Consider the following 13,194-nt stretch of genomic DNA (forward strand, 5'->3'; position numbering starts at 1 on the left):
TACAAGTAATTTGGAACCGAGGGAGTAGATGGCTAAATCGCCCTTTTTCTGTCACAAGAGACCGCAAAGGTTGGAGACACGCATTGTTGGCTGTTTTGCGTGAGCACTCAGGAGGGAGCACCATATTATTTGCAACATTGAGTGCTTTAGATAAAAACAGCACCAGTGACGGTAATATATAGTTCGAAACAATACTGGATACAGTGGCACGAACACACAACTCCGAACATTTTTTATGACAAGTTTAGTGACGCAAGGATGGCAACTTTAGTTGTAAAGCATGGCAAGTTTCAGTTTCTTTTTAGGTTTCTTTTTGCTTTTTGGATGACAACTTTAGTTGTAAAAAACGTTGGGGTTGGGGTCAGAGTGCTTCGTGCCACACGTGACACTTATCATTTGGGTAAAAAAAAAAGGATATTTCACAAAGCTGAACCGTTGATGCATTTACAAAGAGCATCCTCGACCATAGTAGAGACATGACATAATGCCAAGAGATAAATAGTATGTCAGCCTACAAAAAGATGAGAAACTTGGTGCTGCCGATGGTCATCATTCTCCTATAACAGCATTTCCCTTCAAAGAAACAACTCCAAACAGGAGGAGCTTCACCAGAATCCCCAAAAAACACGAAACGGCATCAACTCACTCCACATTAGCAAAGATTGCTGTACTGTGCAATTGGCCAGCTGATACACAAGTAGAATAGTGAGCGCAGAAGAAAGGATATTGTCCTAAATTAACTAGGTGGAAAGGTAAATACCTGTAGAAGTTTTTCTCCAGAGTCTCCTCCACAGGAAGATATATTGAATGCTTACTGTTGTCCTCAGCCTTAATAAAAGTAACCCCCACCATTTTTCCAATATTCTCCGCTAAGATTTCGAACAACTAGTGAGATCAAAACAAAAACAAAAAAACACATGAGAACAAACAGAAACGCATATACATAAATAATCAGAAAATAATGTCCAATGTAGTCAGAACTTCAACTCAAAAAATAGCATTGCACGCTTGTAGTAATAATAGTAAATACTCCCTCCATTCCAAAATAAGTGTCGTGGTTTTAGTGAAAAACAACGACACTTATTTTTGGAATGGGAGGGGGGGGGGGTATCAAATAGCAACATATGAAGAGTGAATGTCACAAGATAAGTAGCCAGACATAGATGTACCTGTAAACTCGTAGCCACAGGTTTCCCATTGCATGTAATAATAAGATCTTTTTGCTGTAATCCCGCTGATTTCACAGATCGAGGTACCTTGTCGGGAATTAGTATCAACACATTAAAACAACATAAAGTGTTACAGTTATATGAAATGTGGCACTTTATTCTTTATCATTTATACATTAGCATGGTTAATATTCATACTGAAACATGTACCAGCTTTAGAAAGGCAATAAGCAAGTTTAAAAACTACCAAAACTTAACATGTAAGAAAAATAATGAAGGCAAGGCATACCCGCTCCACAAGAAAGCCATCATCATAGCTTTCATATAAAGATGTGGGAACTTTTACCCAAGGTGAAGACTGAGCATTATGTAGATTAACACCAAAAACTCTCATAGTTGGACGACAATACATCCTGTAAAACAAGCACATAAATCAAATGGACAGAGTGCAAGAGAATTTAGAGCCACAACAAAACTCCCATAGTTAGGCGACAATGCCTCCTGTAAATCAAGCACATAAATCATATGAACAGAGTGCAGGAGAATACATAGCCACACATTTGAGCAAGGTAATGGCTTCCAAAGTTATAAGAGCATGCGTACAGGTCAAGCAAAGACAGATGATATCTCATCATTTTTTGTGAGCTGCTTCCAGATAAAGACTACTCCCTCCATTCCATATTAATAGTCGTTGATTTAGTACAACTTCGTACTAAATCAGCGACAATTAATATGGAATGGAAGAAGTACATAAGACGACAATGCTTAGTATCCAAAGGCATACCTAGTTTTTTTGAAATGATCCCACCATTTTAAAATGATGTTGGATGGCATGAAAGGAGTACAGTCTAGATCATGGAAAAGCATTCCAATGACTCTGCCATTTTTGTTTATTGCTGGACCTCCAATTGACGCCTACAAGGAAAAATTGTGTTATACAGCGAAAAAAGTACTCCCACCATCCAATAATATAGTACGCACTGGTTTTCTCAAAAGTCAATGTTCACACACTTTGACCAAGTTTATAGAGAAAATCATCTATATTTACAATACCAACAATATACCATATGAAAATATAGTCCCTGATGAATCTAATGATACTCATTTGGTATTCTAGAAGTTGATAATTTTTTCTATAAAGTTGGTCAAAGTTTACAAAGTTTGACTTTGAAAAAATCTAATAAGCACTATATTTTAGAATGGAAGGACTAGTATAACTAATTATTAGACAACTAAAAAAATGAAAATGTTACATATGTGTTTATAAATGTTGCTTTCTGCATTTCATGGCAAAACCTAGGGAGATCTGCCCAACGCTCGTAGCTGGTACAAAAACAACGAGAAAGAAAGTTAGTGCTAGTGTCTAAATTTCCTATACCATCTATTCACTTTTTTTTTATTTCGCACCCAGTTTGTAGCAATTATGTGTACACATGGTAGAAAGGAAAACAATCGTACAACACATCGCACTTGGATGGCATTTGCCAGAACACAATGCAAATCATGTTTCAGTACATGGACACTGATAAATGTGTGAGTTTGCCAGAATGGACTTTGGCCATCAAAATATGATTTCCCTCGATCATATAGAGCATACTCACCTCTATGCTCCATTCACACTTCTATTCAGATCCCCTGCTCTTAATCCTTAATCCATTCCACCTAAATGGAGATGGAAAAGATTGCCTCATCTCCAACTCTGTCTACCACACACTCAAATTCTTCACGTTCAACCCTGATGTCCGTGGCCACCTCCAACTCCGTCCAAGAGTCGATGGCACTGACAGCCACTATAGCATGCAACTCGAAAACCCACTAAAATGAAAATGTATTCCACCTCGTGCCCATCCTTCCCCCAAATTGTGTTTGATTGTTTTACTATTAGCTGACTTCTCTACCTCTTCCCAACTTTGTTGCCGAATCTCCCTTCACTGCAGAGCAATAGAGCATTTCTCTCCTATCTTCATCTTTCGTACACACGCATCCCTACCACCAAACCGCTCCATGCTCCTGGCAATCTGGTGCAACCACCGGCACTAGAATTGCCTTGTCACCCTTTTCTCTCCTTTTCCCATCTTGCAAACCTCGCCGTACTCCTGTTATCACTTACCGATGTTGTCCGCCGCTTAAACTCCTAATAAACCTCTCCCTCTCATTCCCAGGATATGTAAATCAGTACATGTACGCCCCCCCCCCCACCCCCCCCCACCCCCAATCTTTCATAGGATGAGTAGCGAGAGCAAGTGGGAGTAACCTAGATGTCTTTGATTTTCTGTCGAAAGCTCCTCGTAAATCAAATTTAGCTGTGAAGGCTTTTTAGGCAAATGTGTGCCCTTCTTTTGTGTCCACTGGAGTAATCACCATTTTTGTTTACTTGTAACAATTTACTGAAAGCTGGATTTCACATAAACAAGGTATTAACTACTGTATGCAGTAAAAAGAAGACATTTACCTGTAAACTCCACAATTCGCTTGAAGCCCAAAAGGCTCTGTAGACTGTCGACCAAGTCCGATAATGGTATCGCCAGGACAAAGCCTTTCAGAAGCTGAGTGAGGCTGTAGCACAAATCCTTGAAGATGAACATCCATCGCATTTCTGTTCTCGCTAATTTCCACCATGTTCATGGTTTTGACAGCACGACCAAATGAAACAGACAATACTAACAAATTCCAGTGATTGTCGCAAGCTTCTATGGTGGCGTCATAAGAGGTACCATCAAATAGATATACTCTTATCTACAACAAGCATCATATAAATTAGCAACACATCCCCCTTCCCCAACCCCAAAAAGAGACCTGTACTCGATAAGAGCATTACCTTGTCAATTTTAGGGAACATCGGAATGTGTTCAGATACAGTTGCACATGAAAATATTGTCCCAATCATGCTGGATTCATCAAATTCGACAATAAAGCCTGAAGCTCTCCACAGCTGATCGCCATAAACTAAAAAATAGCGATGCATAAGATGGCAAATAATTTAAGAAAAAAATGCAAAAGAACTATGTTTTGACAGGTTTTCCTTCAATGTGAAACCAGTCATTTACAGCAAAATGTAAACCAGGGGCTCTCATAAAAATGGATGAATAAGCATAATGATAAGGCAGCAACAAGAATATGAAAATGTTCTTCTAATAAGGAGAAAATTTTAAAATATTGCAGTTAAAAATATTAGTGATCTAAACACTCTTATATTTCTCTACAGAGGGAGTAGAAGAAAGAAGCTTGAGCACACAATAGAATACCACTGGATCAACTGTGATAGTACATTCTAAAGTTGTTTATGCGAAACAGCACCTAGTAGTTAACAAACCTGTACTAAACTTACATTTAAGTTTTCACAAAGTTGGACAAGAAAAGGTTGCAACTTTTTTGTTTTGCAACCTTTTCTAGCACAACTTTGTGAAAAAAAAAAGTTGCAAGCTTTTCTGGTCCAACTTTGGGGAAACTTAAAGTAAACAAAAAAAAAGGTGAACTCTTTGTGAAAACTTAAATGTAAGTCTGCTGTTTCTAGAATAGTGTCCACATGAAGTTATGTCAGAGAACATTATGGTTCAACATAAGTTATTATTGGTTCGGCTTCTTACAATACAGTACGAGTAATTGATATGGCATACACAAGCAGAACGCGTCCGTACGAGAAGAAAGAGCAGCCTAACCGGTAATGCTGGCGACGCCGACTACTGCTTGTGACACCCGTGCCACGACCTTCTTTGCTTCTCTGTCAATCGGGAGGTTTGCCTCCCGGGGAATCACCAAAACGCTGTCCTCTGATTTTATAACATTATTAATAACCTCCAACATTAAGCAGGGCAGGTAAGAGAATCCCTATGAGAAAGCAAGGATAAGGAGATAAGGTTTGCACCTGGGCAGTCGCATCGGTGGGGGAGGGGGACTGTTGCAGGGAGATCCCACGGATGGTCAGTCCGGGCGATGGGGTCGATGTTCCTTTGCTTCGCCAGCGGCTCTCCGTGCCGCAGATCCGACATGGTCAGCGCGGCGTGGTTTGGACACAGGCACTCAACATGAAGGAAGAGTCTGGGCGGTAGTAATCGATGGATTCGACCGGGACCTTTCCTTCTCTTTGCTCATGTATATTTGGTCGATTGGGAGTGCAAGCGGAAGAGGAGACCTATGGCATGATTGGTTCCGTGCGTCCCTATCCAGCCTCTCGAACAGAACTGGCCAAACGGGCCGGCACAACCCGGCCCATGCTAATCGTGTGAGGCACGGCCCGCCGAGGCCCGATTGGTAAACAGGCCGTGGCGTGCCGGCCCGCGTGCCCAGCCTACAGGCCCTAGCACGGCCTGTTTAGCCCATGGCGTGTCTGGCCCATGGCGGGCTGTCCTGGATGGCACGGCCCCGATGGACAGCTATGCTCTGGAATGTAATTTCGGTATGTTAAATTACGAGGTTTAGAAATTATGAGGCTGATAGCATTGCTAATTTTTCTTTATCTCTAGATGGAGGTAGACCGTGGTTTCTTCAACTACATGATATTGAAATGATTCCGTTGAACTTGTTTGAATAAAGAATCGTTAGACCCCTTAAAAAAATGTAATTGCATCAAAATCTTGGCCTATATAAACTTCAAAGTACCGCTCAGTCAGGCCTTGGCTGCATCAAAATCATGGCTCTTTCTCCTTTTTTTTCTCGCTGAAAGTGTCCTGGACTAGGAGGACCCGGCCTAGCCGGTCTAGTCCATGGGCCGGACTAACAACACGTTGATGAGGAAGGACTCCGGAGGCCTCTAACCTGTGGCACAAGCATATCGGACTTCACCGAAGACTTGGCGTGTACTCCAAGTATATCTATTAGGATCGACATGTAGCCCCTAGATGACAACTGGCCATATGTAACCCTAACTACCCCTGGTGCCTATATAAACCGAAGGGTTTAGTCCGTAGAGACACATGGATCATCACCATCATTACCCTTAGGGTTTAGTCCACAACTTACGATCTCGAGGTGGATCAACTCTATACTTTGATACATCCATAATATAAAGATGAGCAGGACGTAGGGTTTTACCTCCTCGAGAGGGCCCGAACCTGGGTAAAACATTGTATCCCTTGTCTCCTGTTACCCATCGATCCGATCTCACAGCTCAAGCCCCCCTACCCGAGGTCTGCCGGTTTTGACACCGAGATTGGTGCTTTCATTGAGAGCTCGATGTTGGATCGCTAAGGATTGATGGCTCGCTTGCAGATTATTAGTAGTATTGGTTGCGGTGACATCTTCGTCCTCGGCCAGCTTTCGCCTTTGGCGGCATCATGATGCACGTTGATCCGGCCAGCCGCTTAGGCCATGTTGAGAACTTCACCCAAACCAGGTCGTCATGTTCGGAAGCTTGGAGTACATCATGGACGCCCGAGGTGATCTAGTCCTCTCGGGACGAATATCAGATCGACTCAAAGATCCCTCTGGCGCAGGAACTCCGGAACATATTTCTGACCCGATCCTTGAATCCGACCTCCCGATTGAACCAACCACGGAGATAGATCCGGTGGTCACCACTTCCGATCTAACCCCTGCCTCCTCGAATGACGGCCCTGAGCCGAACCCATCCTCGGACCCGGCAGCGGCCTCTAGTCCAACTTCTCCGCCCGTCGACCAAGGGTCAGCCCTAAGTGATCGAGATGACGGGCCCGCGTCAAGCGGCCCGAACAAACTGTTTCATATTAGCCCGGCTTACAGCTAGGTCCTGGATACCGAGGAATTCTCGTAGATAAACAAGGTACTGGATCGGAACCAAAACCTGGCGATCTCGTCCGCCGTTCATGATTAGATCGGATGTAAAGCTAATGACAACAAAATTTTCATCCTGCCCACCACCCACCTAGTCACCACGATCGAAGACCTGACCGATACACTAGACTACGGCTCTAACAAAGCCACTGACATGGAGGAAGACGTCTGGCGACACCCGAGCAAACCCACCCGCGATCATATCTCGTACGGGGAATTGGCCGCAACGTCTACCTATGATATTTACATGGTCGATACTCCTAAGGATAATTCCAAGGAGAAACCTGAGGAAAACCCTAAGCATCGTCGCCCTAAGAGGGAACGAAGGGAAACAATGGAAGTAGAAGTACGAGAAACACCACGAGCGTCGCTGATAACGGTGATGCCCCCGACGCTGCTGAGAACCTGGGCGAAGACGATTAAGCCTCGCCTGCCCAACAAAATGGGCCCATAGGGACACCTGTGGAGGATGATCCCGAGGACATGGGCACCTTCAACGACAGGTAGGGAAGGGATTACCTTCCCAAGTCCGAAGACGAGGTCAGCCTCAGACCCAAAGACTTCATGGTGCCCACAAACCCATCCGAGCAGGCACGGTTCCAATGGCAGCTAATGACAACTATGTGCGGCATGAAAAGAAGTAGCAAGAGTTGTACACTCATGAAAACGCTCTCAATGAAAAATGGACAAAAATCCTCGCAGCTGACGCAGAGCTCGAAGCTCGATGTGCGGCAGCCAAGTCACTCCCACGTCGGCGGCTGCTGCCTAACTTTGACGATGAGGCAGTAGGTAATGAGTTGCTCACATACGGCCATGCAGGTCAGGCTGACCGCCCCCCTAGAGGGTGAGACCGGTCAGCAGGGGCACATAAAGAACCACCTACCAAAACTGCCATCATGGCAAGAGTGCGGTCGAACATCCCGAGATAAGATACAGGCTAATAAAGCTCCTCAGTCCATTTACGGACCAAGGGAGCGCGCGCCCGCCGGCCTTGAAGGCTATGATGCCTGATTAGACAAACATTAAAGAGCTCAGGAGCAAACACAATCTAGGATGACGGCTAACGCCTGACAAGATGTGGCTCGATATTGAGGGCCCGCACATCCATTCATAGACGAGGTCATGGAGCATCAGTTCCTAGAGGGATTTAAACCCATCAATATCGATCAATACGATGGACTGACCCGGCTGCTTGGATCGAATATTTTCTTCTCTATATTCACATGGCCCGTGGTGATGACCTCCATACCAAAAACACCTGCCGCTCAAGCTCAAAGGACCGGCAAGGCATTGGCTCCACAGCCTCCCTAGATATTCGATTGGAAGCTGGGAGGAGCTCGAGGAGGCCTTTAGGGAAAACTTCTAGGGCACCTATGTTTGACCCTTGGATGTTGATGACCTTAGCCCCATCATCCAACAAGAGGGCGAATCAGCTCGGAAATTCTAGAACCAGTTCTTAACTGAAAAGAACCATATTGTCGATTTGCCCCGACGCCGAGGCAATTGCGACATTCAAGAATAGCATTTGGGATGAATGGCTCACCAGACAGCTTGGGCAGGATAAGCCAAGAACCATGGCCGCTCTCACCTCTCTAGCGACCCACTTTTGTGCGGGCGAGGATAGTTGGCTAGCCCGTAGCTCTCACAGGAGCGACTCCGGCACCTCGAAAGCATGCGACGGTAACGGCAAATCGAGGCGTAACAGAAAATAGGTGTCGGAATAAGAACAGCGGCAGCGATCCCGAGGACCCAGCAGTCAATGCAGGGTTTAGTGGCTTACGGGCCGGACCCAAGAAGAGGCCCTTTACAGGGAGCAAAGGATGGCTCAAGCGCTCTGGACAAACTACTTGACAGGCCTTGCCAGATTCATGGCACCTCGGATAAGCCCGCCAACCACACCAATCGAAACTGTTGGGTGTCAAACAGGTCGGCAAAGTAGTAGCCGAGGAGCCGGACAAGGGCCAGTCTTGAAGCGACAGGGAGGATGAACCTCACAGGCCGAGTAATGGTGGCCAAAAGCAGTGTCCTTCTGATGTCAAGGACGTGAACATGATCTATGTCACTCACATTCCTAAGAAGGAGCGAAAACATGCACTTCGGTACGTCTATGCCTTAGAGCCTGTAGCCCCGAAATACAACCTACGGTCGACTTGCTCGATCACTTTTGATAAAAAAAGGACCACCCGACCAGTATCCGTCATGGCAGGTTGGCTGCCCTGGTCCTAGACCCCATTGTTGATGGATTCCACTTAACTCGCGTCCCTATGGACGGTGGAAGCAGTCTGAACCCGATCTACGCCAATAACGGTCAGTAAAAATAGGCGTCGATTCGTCACAAATCAAGCCCGGTAACACCACACTAAAGGATGTCATACCCGACATGGAAGTCTAGTGCACTGGCACCATAACATTGGAAGTTGTTTTCGGCTCGCCGGATAACTTCCGAAGGAAGGACTTAATCTTTGATATAGTCCCCTTCAGCAGTGGTTACCATGCGTTGCTCGGTCATATTGCGTTTGCCCGCTTCAACATGGTGTTGCACTACGCTTACTTGAAGCTCAAGATACCGGGGCTGAAGGAAATATGCCCTAGAGGCAATAATAAAGTTATTATATATTTCCTTATATCATGATAAATGTTTATTATTCATGCTAGAATTGTATTAACCGGAAACTTAGTACATGTGTGAATACATAGACAAATAGAGTGTCCCTAGTATGCCTCTACTAGACTAGCTCGTTAATCAAAGATGGTTAAGTTTCCTAGCCATAGACATGTGTTGTCATTTGATGAATGAGATCACATCATTTGAGAATGATGTGATGGACAAGACCCATCTGTTAGCTTAGCATTATGATCGTTGAGTTTTATTGCTATTGCTTTCTTCATGACTTATACATGTTCCTCTGACTATGAGATTATGCAACTTCCGAATACCGGAGGAACACCTTGTGTGCTATCAAACATCACAACGTAACTGGGTGATTATAAAGATGCTCTACAGGTGTCTCCGAAGGTGTTTGTTGGGTTGGCATAGATAGAGATTAGGATTTGTCACTCCGTGTATCGGAGAGGTATCTCTGGGCCCTCTCGGTAATGCACATCACTATAAGCCTTGCAAGCAATGCGACTAATGAGTTAGTTGCGGGATGATGCATTACAGAACGAGTAAAGAGACTTGCCGGTAACGAGATTGAACTAGGTATGATGATACTGACGATCGAATCTCGGGCAAGTAACATACCGATGACAAAGGGAACAACGTATGTTGCTGTGCGGTTTGACGGATAAAGATCTTCGTAGAATATGTAGGAGCCAATATGAGCATCCAGGTTCCACTATTGGTTATTGACTGGAGATGTGTCTCGGTCATGTCTACATAGTTCTCGAACCCGTAGGGTCCGCACGCTTAACGTTCGATGACGATCGGTATTATGAGTTTATGCGTTTTGATGTACCAAAGGTTGTTAGGAGTCCCGGATGAGATCACGGACATGACGAGGAGTCTCAAAATGGTCGAGACAAAAAGATTGGTATATTGGAAGATTATATTCAGACATCGGAAGGGTTCCGGGGGTCACCGGATAAATACCGGAGTACCGGGGAGTTACCGGAACCCCCCGGGGGGGGGGGTCAATGGGCCTTCATGGGCCTTAGTGGAAATAGAGGGCAGCAAGGGAAGTGTGGGGCCCGCCCCCCTAGGCCCAAACCGAATTGGTTTAGGGTTTGGGGGGCCGTCCCCCTCTTTCCTTCTCCCCTCCTCCTCTTTCCTTCCCCTCCTAGTTGGACTAGGAAAGGGGGAACCTACTCCTAGTAGGAGTAGGATTCCCCCTTGGGTCGCACCCTATGAGGCCGCCGGCCCCCTTCCCTTGCTCCTTTATATACGTGGCCAGGGGGCACCCCTAGAACACACAAGTTGACAGTTGCCTTAGCCGTGTGCGGTGCCCCCCCACAGATTTCCACCTCGGTCATATCGTTGTAATGCTTAGGCGAAGCCCTGCGTCGGTAATTTCATCATCACTGTCATCACGCCGTCGTGCTGAGGAAACTCTCCCTTGACCTCAGCTGGATCTAGAGTTCGTGGGACGTCACCGAGTTGAACGTGTGCAGACCGCGGAGGTGCCGTACGTTCGGTGCTAGGATCGGTCGGATCGTGAAGACGTACGACTACATCAACCGCGTTGTTATAACGCTTCCGCATTCGGTCTACAAGGGTATGTAGACAACACTCTCTCCTATTGTTGCTATGCATCACCTAGATAGATCTTGCATGATCGTAGGAAACTTTTTGAAATTACTGCGTTCCCCAACAGTGGCATCCGAGTCAGGTCTATGTGTAGATGTTATATGCATGAAGTAGAACACAAAGAGTTGTGGGCGATAATAGTCATACTGCTTACCAGCATGTCATACTTTGATTCGGCGATATTGTTGGATGAAGAGGCCCAAACCGACATTACATGACCGCGTTCATGAGACTGGTTCTACCGATATGCTTCGCACACAGGTGGCTAGTGGGTGTCTGTTTCTCCAGCTTTAGTTGAATCGAGTGTGGCTATGCCCGGTCTTTGTTGAAGGTTAAAACAGCACACGTGATGATCGGACATGGTTTAGTTGATTTGGATCACGTGATCATTTAGATGACTAGAGGGATGTCTATCTAAGTGGGAGTTCTTAAGTAATATGATTAATTGAACTTTAATTTATCATGAAGTTAGTCCTGGTAGTATTAGCATATCTATGTTGTAGATCAATAGCTCGCGATGTAGCTCCCCGTTTATTTTTTATATGTTCCTAGAGAAATATAAGTTGAAAGATGATAGTAGCAATGATGCGGAATTGGTCCGTGATCTGAGGATTTTCCTCATTGCTGCACAGAAGAATTATGTCCTTGATGCACCGCTAGGTGACAGACCTATTGCAGGAGTAGATGCAGACGTTATGAATGTTTTGACAAAAGCTCGGTATGATGACTACTTGATAGTTTAGTGCACCATGCTTTACGGCTTAGAACTGGGACTTCAAAAATGTTTTGAACGCCACGGAGCATATAAGATGTTCCAGGAGTTGAAATTGGTATTTCATACTCATGCCCGTATCAAGAGGTATGAGACCTCTGACAGTACTTTGCCTACAAGATGGAGGAGAATAGCTCAACCAGTGAGCATGTGCTCAGATTGTCTGGGTACTACAATTGCTTGAATCAAGTGGGAGTTAATCTTCCAGATAAGATAGTAATTGACAAAATTCTCTAGTCACTATCTCCAAGTTACTAGAACTTCGTGATGAACTATGATATGCAAGGGATGATGAAAGTAATTCCCGAGCTCTTCGTGATGCTTAAATCGATGAAGGTAGAAATCAAGAAAAAGCATCAAGTGTTGATGGTTGACAAGACCACTAGTTTCAAGTAAAAGGGCAAAGGAAAAGAAAGGGAACTTTAAGAAGAATGGCAAGCAAGTTGCTATGCCCATGAAGAAACCCAAAGCTAGACCCAAGCCTGAAACTGAGTGCTTCTACTGGAAAGGAAATGGTCGCTGGAAGTGGAACTACCCTAGAAACATGGTGGATAAGAAGGATGGCAAAGTGAACAAAGTTATATTTGATATACATGTTATTGATGTGTACTTTACTAGTGTTTATAGCACCTCCTCGGTATTTGATACTGGTTCAGTTGCTAAGAGTAGTAACTCGAAACGGTAGTTGCAGAAGGAACAGAGACTAGTTAAGGGTGAAGTGATGATGTGTGTTGGAAGTGGTTCCAAGATAGATATGATCATCATCGCACACTCCCTATACTTTCGGGATTAGTGTTGAACCTAAATAAATGTTAGTTGGTGTTTGCGTTGAGCATGAATATGATTTGACCATATTTATCGCAATAGGTTTATTCATTTGAAGTCAAAGAATAATTGTTGTTCTGTTTATATGAATAAAATCTTTGATGGTCATACACCCAATAAAAATAGTTTGTTGGATCTCGATCGTAGTAATACACATATTCATAATATTGAAGCCAAAAGATGCAAAATTAATAATGATAGTGCAACTTATTTGTGGCACTGCCATTTAGGTCATATTGGTGTAAAGCGCATGAAGAAACTCCATGCTGATGGGCTTTTGGAATCACTTGATTATGAATCATTTGATGCTTGCGAACCATGCCTCATGGGCAAGATGACTAAGACTCCGTTCTCCAGAACAATGGAGCGAGCAACTGACTTATTGGAAATAATACATACTGATGTATGCAGTCCGATGAGTATTGAGGCTCGCG

The 13,194-nt window shown here is 44.6% G+C and overlaps 1 protein-coding gene across 1 annotated transcript; it reads right to left on the reverse strand.

Annotated features, from left to right (window-relative positions):
* Window positions 1–424: 424 nt before the first annotated feature.
* LOC123136661 (putative protease Do-like 14) lies at window positions 425–5,295 on the reverse strand. Its single transcript, XM_044556116.1, has 10 exons — window positions 5,035–5,295; window positions 4,829–4,939; window positions 3,988–4,115; window positions 3,622–3,905; window positions 2,423–2,492; window positions 1,954–2,084; window positions 1,459–1,582; window positions 1,170–1,256; window positions 761–885; window positions 425–686 (listed from the first exon to the last, which is right to left on the reverse strand). Exons 1-10 carry the CDS (start codon window positions 5,156–5,158, stop codon window positions 653–655), a joined length of 1,218 nt encoding a protein of 405 aa, XP_044412051.1. The 5' UTR covers window positions 5,159–5,295; the 3' UTR covers window positions 425–652.
* Window positions 5,296–13,194: the final 7,899 nt, after the last annotated feature.

The sequence above is a fragment of the Triticum aestivum genome, chromosome 6B (genome assembly GCF_018294505.1).
Source record: "Triticum aestivum cultivar Chinese Spring chromosome 6B, IWGSC CS RefSeq v2.1, whole genome shotgun sequence".
In the NCBI taxonomy this organism is placed as follows: Eukaryota; Viridiplantae; Streptophyta; class Magnoliopsida; order Poales; family Poaceae; genus Triticum; species Triticum aestivum.